Source organism: Pleurodeles waltl, chromosome 2_2 (assembly GCF_031143425.1).
Source record: "Pleurodeles waltl isolate 20211129_DDA chromosome 2_2, aPleWal1.hap1.20221129, whole genome shotgun sequence".
Taxonomy (NCBI): Eukaryota; Metazoa; Chordata; class Amphibia; order Caudata; family Salamandridae; genus Pleurodeles; species Pleurodeles waltl.
This window is the reverse complement of record NC_090439.1, coordinates 463,862,769-463,884,720: the sequence shown is the minus strand read 5'-3', so window position 1 is coordinate 463,884,720 and position 21,952 is coordinate 463,862,769. Positions and strand designations below refer to the sequence as shown.

At 42.9% G+C, this 21,952-nt stretch overlaps 1 protein-coding gene across 1 annotated transcript in view; it reads left to right on the top strand.

Moving 5' to 3' along the window:
• ADGRE1 (adhesion G protein-coupled receptor E1) overlaps positions 1–21,952 on the top strand; it is a 675,746-nt gene that overhangs the window by 475,675 nt on the left and 178,119 nt on the right. The window contains exon 14 of the mRNA XM_069219187.1: positions 19,430–19,488. Within this exon, the coding sequence (XP_069075288.1) occupies positions 19,430–19,488 (59 nt within the window). The remainder of the gene's footprint in view (positions 1–19,429; positions 19,489–21,952) is intronic.

Sequence of the window (21,952 nt, the reverse complement as noted above, 5' to 3'; positions counted from 1 at the left end):
CAAAATTGGATATTACTACATCTGGCCCTAAACTTCTACCACGTTTACCGGCAATGTACCAGACTGTAGCCTTGACTGAAGCACAGAGTGAGCAAAAATGTATTGTTTGAGAACACAGTTCTGAACTAAGCTAAACAGTGTGATAGAATGAAATAAAAACAAGACTGTAAAACTGGTTATTGTAAAATAACAGTGCGAAGTTGAATAAAATGTATCTAGGGCAAAGTGCACAGAAGCCCAATATGTTAAGCTAACGCGCATGAAGATATATTAAAAAATGGCTACACCACACCCTCCCCTTGTCGGTAGAAAGTGGTTTCAGCCGAAGCTGAAAATACCCTAAGCTAAAATATAAGTAAAACCCTATTCAATTTCAACAGGTTAAGAGGACACATAAGCATAGGAATTTGCAATTTGAAATATGAGCATGCGGCCAAAGCCGAATTTAAAGAATAATGTCAATTTAGAATAAGTCCAAATCATGCATTGGTCATGGAAAGCAGGAGATTCTCCTCTTCGGCAGATGACAAAACCGGGAAATCCACACCAAAGACTATCAAGGAGCAGGATTGTTCCAAAGCACCAGTGTCAACCAAGGCGGCATCCCGTGCAGTGCTTATAAACAAGTGAATACCAACTTCCTACAGGAAGGGTATCTTGTAATTAGCCTCTGGAAGCAAACGCAGCCGCAGCGTGCATGTCTGGTAATGAGGCCTCATCGAGAACATCAACAGATCAGCACCAACCACTGGGGGGCGTTGCTGTGAGAGACAAACCTCCAGCGCATGTTCAAAAGAGCACCAACGGCACCGAAACACGGGCTGCACACAATCCAAAACCGGTCTGAAAGACAGAGACCAGTTACACTCCAAATGTTCCAGGAGTGTTGCTCCAAAGTGCTGCATCATGCGTTCACAACACAGCTGCGCTGATGGGAGCGCCCACATTCGTCCTTGTTGCGGCAGGACAGCCATTGCAGAAAAATAACAGCAACAGCAAAATGCCGGCTAATAAAGCCAAAGTTATCAGAAATCCCCCAAGAATGCTTCCGAAAATTGAATTTATAGCCAAAGGTATTAAACCGAATATGGAAGAGAAGGTGCGAACGAAACCAATACCAACAGCTTTGAAAAAATGTGCTAATCTAGCCGTGCTGGAAGCATTAAATATATGTACCTCGAGTTCACCAAAGTGGCTCGGAAAGTTTGTATTTAACAGGGACTGTATTTCCGCCGATGACCTTGCCACCTGAAGTGCATAGGTCTTGCGTGCAGATGTAAGGGCCACATGCTCCTGAAACAATAAAGCCTTCAGTCTACTTAACTTGTCAAAATTCACCTTGGAAGTAGCAATGTGAGGCCAAATATCTGCTACCTTCCTAATTTTAGTGGGGGGGAAACAACACGTTCCTGCAGCAAGTAATGACCTTAGTAACCGAGACAATGTAAACTATTCCGGCCCGCATACCACAACAGTCTTCACTATTGAGGAGGACGTAGCTGCCATTTGAAAGCACCTGGAACGTGCGTTTAATCAAGGGGACTGGAACTCCCTTCAGATAACAAGCCAAATTTGCAACCGAGGCATTACACGCCCCATGCAAGGACAGCTGCTTACAAATCATCGAATGGCTGACTGAAGTCTCACATTCACTTCCGCTAGGAAAGACCTCTTTCATGCCATTGAGGCATTTGTACAAGAAGGGAAGCTCCCACATCTCATGGATGTAGCTATCTCCCAGCTTCTCATATCTGCCTACCGGAACATGTTTCAAACAAGAAGTGAATTGTAATGTAGAAATAGGCAGATTAATAACCCTGTGTATCAACCACTCTGCTGAGGGAATCTCGGCCACGGTAAAAGGCAATCTTTCTAACTTTTCAATGTTAAGCATCACATAAGTCGCCTCCTTCTTAGCCATTAGTTGTTGTTGTCGCGTTAAATTAAAGGAAAAAAATATTTCCCTGGCACTCATGTGCTGCCACAGAACGCGACCCGCCTTCAATGACTGAAACGTTCAAACCAACTGCATAATGGACCTGGTTTAACTCTGTCCATGATATAAAGAAGACATATCAGATCGTATAATGTCTATAGCAGAAGAAACAATGTTGTTAATTGTATAAATTCGGTCGGAGAAGGTGTGAATTCCATTATCCACAAAAGCTAATGCTTTTTTCAGATTTTCCTGATCTATCTGCCTTAACCGGGCTGCAGCCTCTTGTTGGGAAAGTTTCCATATTTCATTGTATACTTCATACAAGAAACGCTTCCTACGTGGCATCTTCGGGCCTGACAAAAAATCTTGTAAGTCAGTGTCATTAGACAGGAGAGTGAGATGTGTCTTAACTGCATCTAGCGAGGATGATTTTAGCCATTGCTGGCACAATTTTCCCACACTATATGTCGTAATGATTTCAGCATGTTCTGGTGATATATAGCGAGGGTCTGACCTACTCGTTCGGAAACCCCCCGAGGAGGTGACAAAATGTTGATGACACCCGTTGGTATCCACTGGCCACAATAACCACCCGCCTGGACGTGTCAATGAAGTGTTAAATGTACCATTCTGGACCCATTCAGTAAGCTCACTAAAGGTGGCATTTAGATACTTTTGCCAATTATTAATTTTTGCAGGGGCAGGTATACTGGGCATGTTTAATTCTCTGATTGTAGCGAAACCTAAGCAGCTGGTCTGTTGTACTGTTTCATGAAAAAAAATAATTTGAGCAGGAATGAGACATGCTCTAAACAGTGTTTCCCTACCCTTAGTTTGCCAATACTTTGTTCCCCAAACACTTTTCAAATCAACATTTTTTGACCAATATTCATAACCTTCAATTGACAACCGGAAAACAAATGAGTCCGAATATATAAATTTCATGTTGGTTACTAACATTTGTTTATCTTTAGTTGGAGTTCATTTAAAATAATATGACTCAGCATTCTTTTGATGATCCCCAGAAAAATACGCAAATTTATCAAAATACGTTTTTGAACTCCCTTGCGGTTGAGTCAGGCAATGTTCCCATTGTGTATAGTCAAATATTGTTTTGGGAGTACTTGCTTTATGTATGAAGTGGTGCCTGTAATAATTATAGCAAAACATGTCACCATAATTGTCTGTAAACTGGTAAACATCTTCATTTTCATAGACAGTGTAATATTGCAATTCTGTCATCATTGAACTGTCTTCACATCCCAATCATCAGATACAATGCCTGGTATTGCTATATCATTCATAGATAACTTTAGCACATACGGTATTTGAATTATTTTAGTGGGACCGTAGATATCAAACAAAACTTTATCCCACACAATCCCATCTGGAATTGGGACTGCAGAAATGTTCACAAAGGACAAGTCTCTTCGAACCTTATGTGATGAAAAATGTGGTTTCAACACCTCCTCCACCTGTTCAACCGCTGATCTTTTGGGAAGAAAATGACCATGTATCAACAGAAAAAAGGTAACAACAAACCCAATCCAAAGAAAAAATGCTAGCATAGTCAATAAAAGCCACAGATAGTTCCATGGAAAAACAAAATATGCATCTTTAAGCCAATGTATCAGCTTACAGGGACCTGGCAGGTCAGCAGTTGAAGAGGCAAACGAGTCCGATAGACCATCGTTGTTGTCCGCAAAGTAACCAGAAGCAGTCCGTGCAAAAGGCGTTGCCCATAGTCAATGGGGGAGTTGGTGTTTCTCGCGGTGGTACACTGTAGACAGCACCATCCGTCAAGTCTGTAGTTATGGTGACTTGATCAAATATTTCTAAATTGGTCGTTGTCAGTGGAACTAATGCGAGATCATCATCCACCCTCCCCAAGCTCAGAGAGGCAACAGTGTTGGTATAGACAACTTGAAGCAGAACTTCTTCTCCAGTAGTGAGAGGGATTCGGGAACTACTGGACGTTCCTCTTGGTCGGCTGTGTAGAATCGGCCACATGTTGTAACTTGACATTGTCAATAGAAACAAAGCGATTATCTTTGGCACCTGGCAACGGTGATAGAATAAAAGTTCTTGTTCCGTGTATCCCCAACACAGGGACTGGTGCACGATAAGAAGGGCCAAATTCATTTTTTACTGCAACCTTTTCACGCACAAGATCCCCAACCCTGGGAATCCAGCCGGTAGGTGTTACTGGCACATCCTTAATTCCTGTGGAGGCAGCACTTTTAGAAGAGTTATCTTCTAGGAACTGCTGTAATTCCTGTAAAACAGTGGCACGATCATTTATGTCAAAAGGTGTTTACGCCGCCTCCACACCAGGGCCATCAAGATCCGGAACAAACATTTGTGTTCCGAACAGGCACTCATATGAAGTACGACCCCCAGGGACCTTCTAGGCAGGTTATTTAGTGCTCTCTGAACTCCATATAGGTGGGTTAGCCAACTTTGACCCATACCTAAGACTCTGGCTGTTAAGGATTGCTTTAAATCGCGGTTTAATCGCTCCACGACAGAATTTCCCTCGGGATGAAATGGAGACGAGTACTGGAGCTGGACCCCCAACAAAGCCATAGTGTCCCTGAATGCCCTTGAGGCAAAAGCAGGGCCCTGGTCGGAATGGAATGCCGCAAATGCATATGTACCGACAAAGACTCGCAAATCTTTAATAACAGTCCAAGCGACAGCCAAGAGTTGTGGCCACACCCACACAAACCTGGAGCAGGAATCAACAGCGACTAGTATATATTTGTATGCACTATCCGGTGTTAATGGACCACAATGATCCAGGTACACACATTGTAATGGTCTGTTTGAGATCAAGAGAGGTGTCTGCGGCGGGCGCTTAGCTGTTGAAACTTTAACTTGTTGACAGATGTCACAACAAAGGACATATTGCTTGGTCTCTTTATAAAGACCAGGCCACCAATAGCGGGCCTGTAATAACTAAATTGTAGCTGCCACACCAGCATGTGCAGATGCCACTCCCTCATGTGCTGCTTTAATCAATTGTGGTCTTACATCTTTATTGGGGATGTCGTGTACGCCTACGCCTGGAATCCTAACTTCAGTGTTCAGCATACTTCCCATCAAGTATTGGTATTTATTAGGAAATCCCTTAGGATAAGGCGTGCCATCAACCGTAGCTTTTATGGCAGCCATTATGTCTGTGTCTGGTTTGGAACTCGAACGAGTCACTGCAGCTACAGTAGCAACTGCCACTGCCGACTTTGCGGCTTCATCAGCCAAAGTATTTCCAGCAACGTGTATTCCAACGCGCTGGTGTCCAAGTGTATGTGCAACATGGACCTTAGGTAGCGTCTCTTTCAGGTCTGCTACCTTACCCCACAGTAGTCTGTGTTTAATGGTGTTGCCTTTTGAATCTCTGAACCCATTCAAGTGCCAGTAATGCAAGTATTCATTAAAAGACTGGACGCAGTAATACGAATCACAAACAATCAGTGTGAACTGTGTCAGATCCGTATGTGCTAGTGACATTAGTAGATCTTTTAGCTCAGCCAATTGTGCTGTACAATCTCCTAAGGTCTGGGTATAAGTATGTTGGGGGCAGAATCTCTCCCCCTCCATTTAGCCGCTCAGAACCGCACATGCAGCAGAATATTGATGTTTTGTTCCAATCGCTGGTTGCGCAGAGCCATCGGTGTACATGACTACCCGATATTGATCAATAGGCAATTTGTCAGCGCGAACTGGATATTCAACTTCATATTGTAGAAATTCCTGAGTTTGTAAATTTGGGTCAAAAGTATAATCTACATCAGTGGCTGTCAAGGACGTGGCCCATTGTATCCATCTTGGGTGGAGTGCTTTTGCGTTCGGGACGCTTGTTTTTGTAAAAGCCTCAAGGGCCGGAATAGGAGAAACAACAATAATGCGTTTTCCCTGGGCCAGAGGTCCCTCTTTAATAACAGCATCTGTACAGCAGTGAGAATTTTCTCTGTGGGTGCAAATCGTTGTTCAGCAGCGGAATACAAGTGTGACTTGTATGCTATTGGGACTGTCTCACCTTCATTAAATGTGACATAAGTAAACCCAATGGCCCCAGCTATCACCCTGATGACCAAATGTGTCTTATTGTCCCGTGTGTGTAGATGTTTCGCTGCTTGTAACTCTCGAAGAGTATGTGTATGTTCTATTGTCCAAAATTTGCTCGAAAAATCAGGCCGTATTAATTCATATAAAGACTTTATGCACGTAGCATAATCAGGAATATATGTTCTGCCAAAATTCAGAAAACCCAACAATGACTGGAGTTTCTTAATCGTATTTGGTGGTTGCAATTGTGCACACTTCTCGAAGAATTGTGGCGCTAGGCTCTTCCCTTCATTCGACAGCTCATATCCCAAGAACAGGACGCTAAGGAAGGCAATTTTTGACTTTTTAAAGTTAAATTTGTAGCCAATTTCGGCAAACCCTACAACAATGCAGGCTACCCATCTTAAATGTTGTAGCAACTCATCATCCATGAGATATATATCATCCACATATGACAACGCTTCAGGGTCTAACTTGTGCAAAATAGCAGTCACACGAGCTGCAAACAGTCCTGGGCTGTTCTCATACCCCTGAGGCAAACAACAGAATTTTTTCTGGAAGCCTAGTGCGCTAAAGGTGGTTAAATCCAGGCTTTCAGGAGCTATATTCTGGCAGAAGAATCCATTTGAGATATCCAAAGTCGTTTTATATTTTTTCTGCACAATGTTGCTCATTAGTGCAGTGCTATGTGAATTTTGTATAGCATATGTACGTGTATGTCCGTTTAAATGTCTGTAGTCTAAGACTATTCTATATGAATGGTCCGGTTTTGCTACAGGAAATAAGGGATTATTCATTGGTGAGACACAGGGTTCAATTACCCCCTGGTATTCTAATTGTGTAAGTATTTCTCTCACCGGTGCCCTTGCTTCATGTTTTATGGGATACTGCGGTTATGGCTGAGGTTCACCTTTAATGGGAATTACATGATATGGAGAATCCCTGTCCCACCCTATGTGATTTCTATATAACGCAGGTGCCTGTGCGAGAGCCCATTTTATGGAATAGGACTCAGCGAGTTCCTCTGGAACAAGGGGTGAAAAGGAAGGTTTAATAACCCCCTCCCCAACTGGGCAGGTGTGGACAAAATCAGGCGGCCAATCTTGTTCGGCCAGCAAAATGTCATATATCTTAACTACACGATCCCAGAAGATTGCGTGTATAGTGCGTTCAATGTCTCCTTCCAATTGTAAAGTTACTTAATACACCCTATCGGGTTCGGAGACACGCATATCTGCTGTTTCTACCTGTATGAAGTCATCAGTTGCTTTCACCTCCAGATGCTCTAGAAGATTCCAGCGAACTATTGTGACCTCTGCCGCACTGTCTAGCAGTGCTAGAGCCCATTTCTTGTTCTTCAAGAGAACCCTCTGAGTGGCATGTCTAACTGAGACCGCTGCCACTTATTTCTTTTTAAACTGTTGTTTTTGTTGTACCGGTTTCTCTTCCTTCTTGACAGAAACCTCTGAAGAGCGTTGTAATTCCTGTCTGGGTTTCACGTACTCTGTTCTCCGCTCTGATCGCACACCTTTCTCATTTCTCTTTTCCGATGAGTCCTGAAAGGAACGAGATTGGCGTGTATCAGTATATTGATATCTAACAGGCGTTTTAATATTCTCTCTATTTCTGAGATTATACCTATTCTGCGGGGTCTCCGTACGTGGAGATTCTCCCCTTTCTTTTTTAGGTGTTTGTTGTTTTATCTCCCAGCTCTTCGTATTACCCTCAGGTTGCTGTTTAGTATTATCTTTATTAATTTTTCCCTGAAATTGAGGTTTTTGTCGTCTAGCCCCTAGGCCATCTCGACCAATACTGGAATATGTTTCCGCTATTATTTTAGGCAGTTCCCGCTCCTGATCTTGTTGCAGAACGTCACAAAGACGCATGCGCACTGCAAGTGCAACTGCTTCCTCTTAAAGATTGCTTAGGATTATTGAAGAAACCGTGGCAAAGTTGTCCATCATTTGCATTCCTAAATCTAAGGCCGGGGCAGCCCCGTATTCATCTTGAATTTATTTAAGCACTTCCGGTAGGTTGGCTCGTGTTGTTGTACCGTGTGTTGTTGTATAGAGCGCAGCAAACACTGTGCCCCATATATTACAATGTTCCACTTTGGGAACCATCCCAAAGGGTAAACACATAGTTAATATTCTATGTTTGTCCTGAGGTCCCGTATGGGGAAATACCGCCTCCAGCGTATACATTTTTTGTGCCAGCCAAAATAGAGTCTCCTCTCGTTTTGCTGGGACCTTACCCATAATAGAGTGTACAGTCACCTGATTTATACATGGTGTTACTGCGTGTGATTGTGCTGGTGCTCCACGCGCTATGTTTGTATTTAGTGTCTGCATTACAAATTGTACTAATCGTCTATATATTGCTGTTAAGTCAGTATATAAGCGTTGAACCTCAGCCACTGCTATATTTGCAGCCACAGGATGTGGTGTATATGTGGCCAATAAAGGCCAGGTAGGACCATCATTACTTAGTGGACCTAACCTTACTGGTAATATTGAATGGGGTAAGGCGCCATCAAGCCAATTATTATGTTCTTGATAAGATAGAGGTATCTCTAAATATGCGTACGCCCTGTATTGTCCAGGCGCGTTCGCTACTGTATATGTATGGAATGTATTTGTGTTCCCATCAACTGCTGGAAATGTGACCCAAGAGTAAAAAAGTTCTGTTCTATAGGCTGCGAGGGTGTCCACCACAAACGTGACTGGACCACCCTGGGCCGTAAAGCTGTGTGCTAGCAAATGTGCTGTGAGCGATTGTCTCATGTTAAGAGCTATGTGTACAACCTGGGGATTCGCCATCAAAAAGGCACCAAGAATTCAGAGAAGGCACACCAAGACGAGTTATTTCCTTCTAAGGTTCAAGCTTGAACAACCACCTGCTGTTAATACGGTTACCTATACGGCAGTGGTGAAAATCCTCAGTACCACGGACGTCTCTGTAAATGGAACTGAGGGATCGTTATATGATATGAGACCGAGATATGCCGGTGGACCAGAAAATTAGAGCTTGACCAAACGTTGGCGGAGCCATGTCGCATAGGCTCTCATTATCCTAATGAGACTACTGGATTTTGAGCGGCAAGATCATTCACAGTGTGGGGGACTAAGTCTGACCCACGGTGAGGGACCCTTGTCTCCCTTAATCCGGATTTACCTCTGGCTAACTAGCAGTGCCTCATCTCTCCCAGAGGGAAGAGACAATTGGGCAGCCGAGCACATGACATCTTAGTACTTCCCAGGGAAGTCGTGGTCACTCAGGTCACAACCGGTTCTCTCATACACAGTGCTGTCTCATATATAAATGACAAAGGCAGTTTAAGTTTTAAAGATTGGTTTAATAAAACGACTGCATTTTGGTTAGCAAAGCGTGAGCTGCAATAACCAGAACTACACAACACAGTAGGATTAAAATAGTAACGATGAGAGTGAAGCACAAGAATAAGGCTATCATAGTGCAACTAGATTAGATTCTCTCTAAGTTATAGCCTGAGCACAGCATGCAAAGCTCTAAGCCTGCCTTTCAGGTTCCCCCAGGAGGACATCAACCCTCATACCTGAGCAAAGGCCTGTATTCTGCATCAGCATCTGCAACCAGGCAGTCAGCATCTAGTTGTAGGTTCCTGGTCGGAATCTCCCTCTGACGTGTACTAGGACTAGAAGGTGTTTTTATAACTAACACGCGGATGTTCTAAGAAAATGTCCCTACGTAAGGATGTAACACTAGAGACTAAACTTCTACCACGTTTCTGGCAATCTATCAGACTGTAGCCTTGACTGAAGCACAGAGTGAGCAAAAATGCATTGTCTGAGAACACAGTGCTGAACTAAGCTAAACAGTGTGATAGAATGAAATAAAAACAAGACCATAAAACTGGTTATTGTAAAATAACAGTGCGAAGTTTAATAAAATGCATCTACGGCAAAGTGCACAGAGGCCTAATATGTTAAGCTAATACACATGAAGCTATATTAAAAAATGGCTACACTACAGTGCAAAGCAGATTGCTTTCGCATAGAGTGTAATGGCATATAGTAGAGTGGTGCAGAGTAGAGTAGAGTGGCATAGAGTGCAGTTGCGTAGAGTTGATTTTTTTCAGAATAGAGTTAAGAGGTGTTTAGTGGAGTGCTGCAGGGTACAGTGTAGAGGTGTTGAGTAGAGTGACATAGAGTGCAGTTGCATAGAGTAGAGTGGTGTAGAGTGCAGCAGCATGGAGTGAAGTAGAGTGGCATAGAGTTGAGTGGTGCAGAGTAGAGTTTTGTGGCGCAGAGTCCAGTGGAATAGAGTGCAGTGATGCAGAATAGACTATTGCTGAGTTCAGTGGGAGACAGTGTAGTCTTGGAGAGTAGTGTGTCAGAGTGCAGCGTTATAAAGTGCAGTGGCATAGAGTACATTGGCATAAGGTGCAGTGGCATAGAGTGCATTGGTTTATAGTATAGTGGTGCACAGTAAAGTGGTGTTGGGTACAGTGATGCAGTGGCAAAGAGTGCAGGGGTGAATAGTTAAGGGAGGTAGAATGCACTGCAAAGAGTAGAGTGGTGCTGAGTAGAGAGGCATAGAGTTAAGTGATGTAGAGTGTAGTGTCATATAGTGCAGTGGGGCACAGTAGATTAAGAGGCATGAAGTGGATTGGGGTAGAATGTAATTGCGTATAGAGTAGTGGCACAGAGTGCAGTAGAGTGGTGTAGAGTATAGTGGTGCAAAATAGAGTGCAGTGGCACAAAGTAGAGTGCCGTAAATTTCAGTGGCAGAGAGTGCAGTGTTGCAGAGTAGAGTGTAGTAGCGTGCAGTGGTGTAGAGTAGAGTGGTGTATAGTGCATTGGTGTAGAGTGGTGCAGAGTAAAGGTGCATAGTGTGCAGTGGTGTAGAGTGTTGCAGATGGAGTATAGTGGCACCTAGTGCATTGGTGCAAAGTAGATTGGCGTACAGTGCAACGACATAGAGTGTATTGATTGTGAGTAAAGTGGTGTAGAGCACAGTGGTGTCGAGTGCAGTCACATAGAATGCAGCGGTGTAGAATAGAGTGAAGTAAAGTGTTGTCAGGTAGAGTTTAGTGGAGGGGCACAAGGTATATTTCAGTGGTGTAGAGTGGAGTGGCTTAGTGTGGGATGGTGCGGAGTTGCCTTGATTAGTCTTGAGTGCAGTGGCATAGAGTACATTATTTCAGAGTAGAGTGAATTGTTGTAGATTGCAGCATCCTAGAGTGCAGTGATGCAGAGTAGATTAGAGTGGATTGGCATAGACTGCAGTGGAGCAATGTGCAGTGATGCATAGTAGAGTAGTGTGGGGTAGAGTGCATTAGCAAAGAGTAGAGTAGAGAGGTATTGAGTGAAGTGGCGTAGAGTGGAGAGGTGCAGAGTAGCGTTCACTGGCATGGAGTGGTTAAGAGATAAGAGTAGAGGAGAGTAGGGTAGGGGATGCATGGTGTGGTAGTGCACTTCCACTACGGACAACACATCTTCAATTGAAATGCCCATTACGTTTACACAGACATACAGTTTTACTGTTAAAAGTTTACAGCGCACAAACGATTATGATATGGATTTCTTTTGATTGTATTAAAATATTTGTTTCCACCTTACTTCAGAATTACCAAAACATGTGATTGATTTGTCCTTTCTACATTCTGAAGTATTTGCACAGTTCAATTACAGACAATTACATTTTGTTTGGTGCTAGAAAACAAATTACATTGTACAGCACACCCTGAGTAGCCAGAATGATCGTCACATAAATCCTTTCACTTTGAAGTCAGAGAAAGAAAAGTAAAGGCCAATCTCCCTGGAAGACAGAGTTTGATGTTTGAGCTCTGTCTTTGTATGCACAGCAAGTGTGACAAGATAAGAACAAACTTTAAAGAAAGTCAGTACTGGTGGAAGAATACAGTTAGTGTTTGGGAAAGGAAAGGGATGAACTCAGGCTGGACAGCCTAAAACAAATAAAGCCAGCAAATAGAAAACAAGAAATGTGAGTTACAAACCACAATGGCAATGGTAAACAATGGGTGGAATGCATTCCAAGGGAAGCTTTCAAGATGTCCCCAGAAACAGCTGTGTGTCTGGTAGGCTTCAACCTCAAAAGGGCCCAAAACTGTTGTGAATGTACTCCAGCTGCTCACAGCTGAATTATGCTTCAGCCACCAGGTACTGCAACATTCTCCCATATAAAATAATGGTGGCAGGGACTTAAAGTAAAACATCATAGGAAGTAATGTCAAAATAAGTGAAATGATTTAAACTATTTAAAATGCAAATCTGTTTAATTAGAGAGAAGTAATGTCCATTAATAGAACATATTTATTATTTTATTTTCACATTTTCTCATACATTTTTATTTGTAAAATGTAACATTACTGACATCAATTTCTATTACAAAGAATTAAATTACCTTACACTAACTATATTCATATTTTGTAATAAATTTTAATACGTAATAAAAAAATCGAAATTATTTAACTTTAGGTGGGATTTTTTTTCTTAATTAAGGTAAGTTATTAATGCTGCAAATTCTTCAATATTGTTTTACAAGTAGTGAGGCCCAGATGTACAGGTTTTGTGGTGCAGGAAAGTGCAGCAAGTCACCTTGCTGTGCTGCCCTTCATCACAGATAAAGGGCAGCAATGTGATGTAGTTATCCAGTATGGCTCATTCCTGTTCTTTCCCCCTGCACTGGCGCCACCTTTGTGCAAGGGGGTCTGCATTGCATACAGGATTGTTTTTGCGCAGAAAGGGGCACCTTCCTCTACAAAAACAATCCTGAAAGGCATTTTCTGCTTTCTATGGGTGCCACAGAATGCAACATGCATAAAAAGTGGAAAAAACAAGGAGAAATACAGATATTTCTCCTCATTGTGCCTCTTTGGGGGAGACACATCTTGTTCTTGTAAGAATGGGAATGCATCAAAATCCATGGGTGTTGCATGGAAACACCTAATGTTGCTCTAGTGCTATTTCATTGAATGTAGGAGGCTGGCCTGGCTTATAGAGGGTACCAATGGTACTTACACCTTGTGCCAGGTTCAGTTATCCCTGATTAGTAGAGTAGTAGTGTTCTAGCAGCTTAGGCAGATAGAAGTAGCTATAGCATAGCAGCCAAGGCTGGACTAGAGGACATGCAAAGCTCCCACTATACCACTTATATCATATAGATATTGTATCATAAGACAGACAATACTCAGGGTTACTAAAGATAAAGGTACTTTATTTATGTGCCAAAAATATCTCAGAGGATATACTCCCTTAGGAGGTCAGTAAAATACACAAAATATACACAAAAGACCAAATCAGGTAAGTAAAACAGTCAGAAAGTAGAGCAAACACTGTAGAATACAATAGGATGCAATAGGCCTAGGGGCAACATAAAACATATACTAAGAAAGTGGAATGAGAACCATGAATGTACCCCTAGGCTAATGTAGTGTGCAGAGGGTCACTGGGAGTGTAAGAAAACACTAAGGGTGTCCAAGATAACCCACCCCAAGACCCTGGAAAGTAGGAGTAAAGTACTACTATTTCCCCAGAAACACACTAAAGTCGTGATAAGGGATTTTGCAAAGACCACAACAGACTGCAAAGCACTGAAGACGGATTCCTGGACCTGAGGACCTGCAAAAGAAGGGGACCAAGCTCAAGAGTCGCAAAAGTGTCCGGGGGGGCAGGAGCCCACTAAACTCCGGATGAAGGTAAAAAATGTCTGCCTCCGGTTGGAAGAAGCTGAAGATTCTGCAACAATGGAAGGTGCTAGTAACTTTTGTTTTGTGCAGAAGATGTCCCACGGCGTGCTGGAGGATGCAGAGTTGTTTCCTTGGCAAAATACCAAAAACAAGCCTTGCTAGCTGCAAGAGTCACGGTTAGAGAAAAAGGTTGCTGCCCGGGCCCAGAAAGGACCAGGATGTAGCCACTTGAGAGAGGAGACAGAGGGGGCCCTCAGCAATATAGAGAGCCCACGCACAAGCAGGAAGCACCCACAGAAGTCCTTGAACATGGGTTCAAGAAGTCTGAACACAGCGGTCATCTCAACACTGCAAAAGGATGTCCCACGACACTGGAGACCAACTCAGGGAGCTGAGCATTGCAGGACACAGTGCTGGGGACCTAGGCTCAGCTGTGCATGCAGGATTTCATGGAAATGTGCACAGAAGCCCTTGTAGCTGCAGTTCACGCGGTGCACAGGATTACTGTCTGGAGAGGGGAGGCAAGGACTTACCTCCTCCAAATTTGGACTGTTGGACCACTGGACAGTCTGGGTCACTTGTGTCCACCACCTGTGTTCCAGAGACCAGGCTCGTCAGGATGAGAGGGGTCCCAGCGTACCGGTGAAGCTGAAGTTTGGTGTCTGCTGAAGCAGGGGGAATATTCCATCGACCCACAGGAGATTTCTTCGAGGCTTCCAGTGCAGAGTGAAGGCAGGCAGCCCCCAGAGCATGCACCACCAGGAAACAGTCGAGAAAGCCGGCAGGATTAGGAGCTACAATGTCGCTGGTAGTCTTCTGGCTACTTTTTTGCAGTTTCGCAGGCATCCTGGAGCACTCAGCGGTCGATCCTTGGCAGAAGTCAAAGTGCAGAGGAACTCTGGTGAATTCTTGCAAGAAGTTATCTGAGGAAAAGCCCCTGAAGCACCCATCAGGAGGGGTCTCTGACGTCACCTGCTGGCACTGGCCACTCAGAGGCCTCCAGATTGCCCTCACACCTCTGGAAACAAGATGGCAGAGGTCTGGGACACACTGGAGGAGCTCTGGGCACCACCCCTGGGGTGGTGATGCACAGGGGAGTGGTCATTCCCCTTTCCTTTGTCCAGTTTCGTACCACAGCAGGGACTGGGGGTTCCCTAAACCGGTGTAGACTGGCTTATGCATGAAGGGCACCATCTGTGTTCCTCAAAGCATTTCCAGAAGCTTGGAGAGGCTACCCCTCCCCAGCCTTTAACACCTATTTTCAAAGGGAGAAAGGGTGTAACACAGAGGAAATTATTTTTTCACCCCCCAGGAGGGCAGAACCCTGTCTGTGGGGTGGCAGCAGCAGTAGCTGCAGAGAAAACCCCAGAGAGCTGTTTTGGCAGTACCCGGGATCCATAGTTGTGCCCCGGGGATGCATGGAATTGGCTTCCCAATACCAGATTTGGAATGGGGGGGACAATTCCATGATCTTAGATATATTACATGGCCATATTCAGAGTTACCATTGTGAAGCTACATATAGGTATTGACCTATATGTAGTGCACACGTGTAATGGTGTGCCCGCACTCACAAAGTCTGGGGAAATGGCCCGGAACTATGTGGGGGCACCTTTGCTAGTGCAATGGTGCCCTCACACTTAGTAACTTTGCACCTAACCTTCAGCAAGTGAAGGTTAGACATCTAGGTGACTTCTAAGTTACTTAAGTGCAGTGAAAATGGCTGTGAAATAACATGTGGGTCATTTCACTCAGGCTGCAGTGGCAGTCCTGTGTAAAGGGTTGTCTGAGCTCCCTATGGGTGACAAAAGAAATGCTGCAGCCCATAGGTATCTCCTGGAACCCCAATACCCTGGGTACCTAGGTACCATATATTATGGAATTATAAGAGTGTCCCAGTGTGCCAATTGAAATTGCTAAAAGTAGTCACTAGCCTACAGTTACAAATATAAAGGCATAGAGAGCATAAGCACTGAGGTTCTGGTTAGCAGAGCCTCAATGACACAGTCACTACACAGGTATACACATTAAGGCCACAAACGATGAGCACTGGGGTCCTGGCTAGCAGGATGCCAGTGAGACATGCAGAAACAAACTTACATACATGTAAAAATGGGGGTAACATGCCAGGCAATATGGTACTTTGCTACAATAAATAATTAGCATGACAGCAGCATTTTGATTGGCTGAATGGGCTCTCTAAGAGGATTCTAGCTTTCCTACAGAGTGCATGCAACAGGCGGAACATGGGCGGGATGGGCAGCCAATCATTGTGGTGCTTCATTTTCAAGCAACTGTAATGATTTGTCCTCTTCGTTTTGGCTGTGCTGTGGGACCTTTCCTTTTTACATTGCAACGCTGACCCCAATGATATGGAAGGATGGGGCAGAGCAAAGTTTGTGTGCCATGATCCTGTCCACAGGACTGGTGCCACTAGAACGAACTAATTTTTTGGATATAGGATATAGGATATAAATATTTAACTTTGCCTTGAAGCAGGAGCCAAGAACTGCGCTTGAGTGTCTGCAGACCCTCCAGATAATTGATTATACAAACTTAGTTTATGGGAAGGTAAGCCTACAATGAATCCAGCTAAAAACAAACAGCTAGTTAATTGCTGTTTCTGCTTGTTGCTTAAGTTGCATATTAGTAAGTGAAAAAGGCATGTCTCCAATGTCCAATTTAGTTGATCTTACTTACAACTGAGCAGAAAAGTGCGCACTACCTTTTCCATTTACCACAATCGTGTTTTAACCATATTATTGCCCATAATGTTTCTGGTGAACACTGTAAATACTACCATGTAATGCTTATCCAGAGTAGAGATGTATGCATTTTTCCTACATTTAATTTGTAGATGCATCACAAATTTCGGTGTGACATTAGTGCAAAAAATGAGGCAAAAATATTTTCCATAATTTTTTCTTCTTACGTAAAAGCGATGGCGCCTTTGGCTCCCGTTTTAGCATCAGCTATATTATATTAACCTTTGCACTAGTGCAAGAAAGTCTCTGACTTGCACTATTTTCACTTATTGCCTAACAGGTAACACAATGAATACTTTTGCTCCACTTAATGAGGGACAAGTTTGAGAACAAAATCAATTCACTACTTTTTTTAATACTACATTAGCAGCCGTAAAAGTGCAATATATATATATATATATACATATATATATATATATATATATATGTATATCTATATATATATGCACCAATTTTGCCCCATGTAAAATAATTTAAGATAATCATGTCATCAGAGTGATGTGGGCTGGAAATTTAATTTAAATTCTGTGAAAAACCCTATATTTAATCTTCTACCTTTTATTTAACTTCTTCTCCAAAATGTTTTAAAATGCATAATGTTGCACTCAACATCTTAAGAAGTTCGTGGGGCACAGAGAACTCTCCCCCTTGAACCCTCTTTGGGTCACTTGGACTAACTCCCTCTATCAAAGTTGTAAACAACTTTTATGCCCCACCACTTTTAAAATTCACCAGCCAGCCCTGGTCCTTTTCCTTCCTTTTATCTTCAATGGAAAACAAGCCAAGGCCTGAATTTTGGGGCCAGATGTAGGTAAGTTTGGGTTTTCGACTCGCAAATTGCGAGTCGCAAACCCATATGCAGGATGGTGTCCCTGACACCATCTGCGAATCGCAAAGGGGTCACAAAGACCCACCTCATTAATATTAATGAGGTGGGTCACAATTGGCGACCCCCTTGCGATTCGCTGCACTCACAGGGATGGTGGCCTGCTGGAGACAGCAGACCACCATGTCTGTTACTGCTTTTTAATAAAGCATTTTTTTTTTACTGCAGCCCGTCATAATGGGTGCTAACTGCGAATTGCTTTGCGACCACGTTTGCGGTCACAAAGCAATTCTGCATCGCAATGCGAATCGCCAATAGGAAGGGGAACACCCCTTCCTATTTACAAGTCGTATTCCCATTTTGCCTACGAACACGGCTGGGGAGAATATCATTGAGGCATTATAAGTGGGCAAATTATTTTGTGTTAGGTCCTTAAACGCTGGGCCTTTAGTGTGACTTTCCGCCTGTTCTTCTAATGCTACGATCCAGGATTGCATGAATAGGTATGCTGGAGTCCATCGATGGAGGAGATGAAAATGGGGAAGATACTGAGAGTGGTTCCACTTAGAGCTGCTGTGACTTTTAGGTCCCTGTCACAGTACAGGGAAAAGGCTTCTATGCTCCTCTATTGGATACAAATTCAGCCTCTGGGCTAGATTGATTCCCTTTCACTTTTACTGTTGCTTTGGTGGATATCCGCACACCACCAACCAGGACACACTGGGACTGCAAACTAAGAAGTCTAAAAATGAAAAAAACAGCAGGACATCAGCCCATTTCCATTTATGAACCCAGTATTTATCAGGGCCACCATAACATACAGCAATTTAGGAACAATTTGAAGACTCCCCTCTTTAAAGAACACTACATACATACATACATACATACACTGCTCCAGTTTGCCTCCTTCACATTTTGTTATGACTTCCCAGAGTAGGCTCCGATGCATTCTTGGTGACTTCCAATGCCATGAGCTGTACTTCTGGCTGCACGTTTGACCTACTTGAAGCAGGACTACGTTTTTACTAGTTGATCTGCTAAACATGGATGGAATCTTTTTTTCTGCCCTGAGTAATAGGCCTGCTGGGGGAGCTGCGGCTCAAATGGCAGAGGGCACAGCTTCATCCATCAATTTGTCTACCTTAGACTTACCAGATACATGGATTAGAAATATAGGGAGGGAATGGCGTCAACAGTTTATATTAAAAAAGAGAGAGGGAGAGAAAGGGAGAGGAAAAACAGCTATCACAGCGCACAGGGATAGCTGAACCTGAATATTCTAAATAGTAAAGAACCAGCGAATAATGAGTCAAGCTACTTTAAAAGGACCTAGAGAACAGCATGGAGTTCAAGTGCAAAATATAAATGCAAAAAACATTAATTAAGCAAGTAGGCGGTTGTCGCTTACTGTTGTTCCAGCTTTCACATTTAGCTAGAAACCATGATGGACTCCTAAATGAAAGTGCAAACAATGGGAGGACAACCCGTTCAGCAGGAATTACAAGTTTGGCCAAGTGGCCCGAGCAGCTTGACCACCTATTCTTTCTGGGTCCACGAGTCTTTGCCTTCACTGCCCTTTCCAACCTCAAGTGAATCCACCGGTGCAATTCGATACAGGCAATAAAAGAGGACGCATAGATGAGCGCCTCCGACGGAGATTGCAGGAGCCTGTAGAAATCCTGAAAATGCTAGCCGGCTCGAGCACCACTCTTGCGCGTTTCTGCAGCTGCGTACATGCTCTCAATCATGAGAGAAACTTATAGAAATGCCCGCACTTCCATCACTATCCAACATCATGAGAGAGAGGATGCTCAGCCAGAGAGTCGTATTGCTTGAATGAAAGCGATGGGGTAGAGGTATTTTTGTTGTACTAGATTTGGTCTCCCGCATTTAACTACAAATCTTGTGTTCTTTTTTCTTTCAAACACCTGCTAATTTTTCTTTTGGTTTCCTATCATTCCTCATTATGGTTTAAACACTCTAATATCGTTCTTTGTTTTCAGTTGGCTATTCTGGTTTTTGTGCTGATAGTCACTTCAGTCTTTTATGTTTTATATTTTTTCTCTTTAATGCATTTTTTATCTCTTTTGTCTCTGTTTTCGCTACTGGATAACAATGTTGTGTTTTTCTGTTTTTCATAGAAGTAACATTAAACTGTGATAGCGAAACGATTAAAACGTGCCAGAATCGGTCCAATCAGGTGGGTTTTAAAGCTGTAAAGACTGATGCATTTGTTATTTTAACAAATTATTAATATACAATGGAGTTTTAGGTTGACTGTTACTCAAAGGCGTGAAGGTGACAATGCTATGAGAATACCAGTTAAAGTATATTTTCAGTACGTATAATTGCACAGTGTTAGCGATCCATCTTGCCTTCAAGCACCATAAGAAGTTTAAGTTCCTGACCCTTCTAGACCTCTGTTGAGTGTTTGTGCTCTATCTGCTTTTTTTGCCCAAACCCCCATCTGTTCAGCAACTTGATAATGGTCCGTGTAGATGCCTATAGTATCCTGACTGCATCAAGGAGATGCAAGCTTCACAGTGGCATCGTAGCCTGCTGTAGGTCCTTCCATGAACCTACATGGACACATGCCATGAACACTATAACAATTCTGCTTACGCAGAATGGCACATTACCTGCAGTAGCCAGCAGTGCACAGCAACATGTACACTAACATTTAGAATAAATAAAATAAGAATAAATGGTACTTACCCACTGCTGCACATCCTCTTTGGTTGAATTAACTTATGTTGGTATCTGAAAAATGGCACAAGCCTAGCCAAAGCCCATAGGTCTAGCTCTATCATCCTAACAAATCCACAAAGAAGTAGGCTCAAATGTTGTTTGCATGTGCTAGCACATTAGATTCAGGCTATGTTCTTTGTCCCTGCTTATAGTGAAACAAGCATTGGTAAAGACAATAGGTTTCGACTTTGCTACTGAGAGCTAAACTACTTGCTTCCCCGTTTTTTTATGTTTTCCCAGGTAGCTCAGAGCATGCACTCTTGCAAATTGACTACCTTGTAATGGATTTTCTTATGTTTTTTTGAAAATCCATTACTAAATGGCCTCTGTGTAAGAACACACATGTGCTCCAGCAATCTTGTAGTGGATTTTCGTATAGTTTTGAAAATTCATTACAAGATTGACAATGTGCGTATAGTGATCATCATATTATGGTTTTTCAAAATTCATAAGAAAATCTGTTACATGATGGCCACATATGCATGGTGACCATTTTGAAATGGCACGACTTTGCCAATGATTGTGATGGAATTAAGCAAACATTGTCAAAGCCACACAAGTTCAGCTGGGGCCAAATTGTGCCCTCTGGAGTTACAAGGGTAGAACACTTAGCAAAGCTGCAGTTACTAAACTACTAAGTAAAGATAATGGGCAGTGTCTCAAAGGTGATGACCAAAAGGTTATTCTGTGTGTCTGTAGTTTGTGCTGTGTTGGTAACTTGATGTCTTCAATAAACAGCTATAGCTGTCTGTAGGTGATACCTAAAAAGGAAGAGTATGGAGGATATTATACACATGACTCCATGTCACTAAGAACGTTGTGCTCCAGGACTTGTATTTTCTTGTAAAAATCGTTCTGTTGGATATGTCTGTTTAATTGGGTAACCTAAACTGAACTGAACCAGGATAACAACTCTCATCTGTATGAGCGGAGTACTGCATCCTTGATGACATGTCTTTCTAATCTTAGTGTTGTACTGAACTAGACATAAAGAACCTCACATTCTTGCTATAGAGTTCCCCCAGGACAATGTGTGACTTACAAATTTATAGAGAGCCAGAGAATCATAGAGAAACAAGTCTCCTGAGAGAAAAACTGCACAGAACTTGGGTTTTGGGTGTGTGGCAGACCACACAGTTATCATCACTGTAGGCACAGTCTTAGGGGCATTGTGATTCAAGACCACAAAAGTAGGATAACGGTACCCAGGATCTAATTGAGTAGGAAGTGTCTAGATACACACTAGGAGAATATGTAGCTTGAATAGGAAAAGGGACAAACAGGCAGTATAACTGCACACAGCAGAGGAGAGAAGCGTAAAGAGCCACACAGGCAGTATAAATGCATACATCTTTAATGGGTAGTGGAGAAAGTCTTAGCACCCTAAGACAATTTTGCAGTCCCAACCAACCACCGCCTTCATGGTATTCGTGGTGAAAAAGCATTCCATTGGTATTTGGAATACAATCACTCTTTGGGGCTATGTTAATAAGGAGTATTGCACCAATAATTGGCAGGGAAATGCTCAGTGAGTAGCATATTTCTGTCATACGTGGTTCTCCCAGGTTGCCGATTTTCCCTTTTTAATGAGACAGCCAATATTGTGGAAACTTCTGGTGGCAGAGTGCATCATATCAAGACAAGCACTTTTGAATTTTGTGCCTCAAGCCTCCCTCCGTTGGGTTGGGGGGTTAGGTTAGGTTTGGATGGGATTTCTGTATATAAAGGGTTCTGTTACCATAAAATTGTGTCTAGGAGCTTTGGGATGCAGAGGAAAGATGAGAAGACATGCATGCTGAGGTTTGAAAAGTTACATTTTTTAATAGCTTTCAGGAAAGCAAGCTAGTTGTTAACAAGACAGACCACACTAGGGAGGGAGGTTTAGATTTGTTTGGCCAAAAAGGGGCAGGATTGTC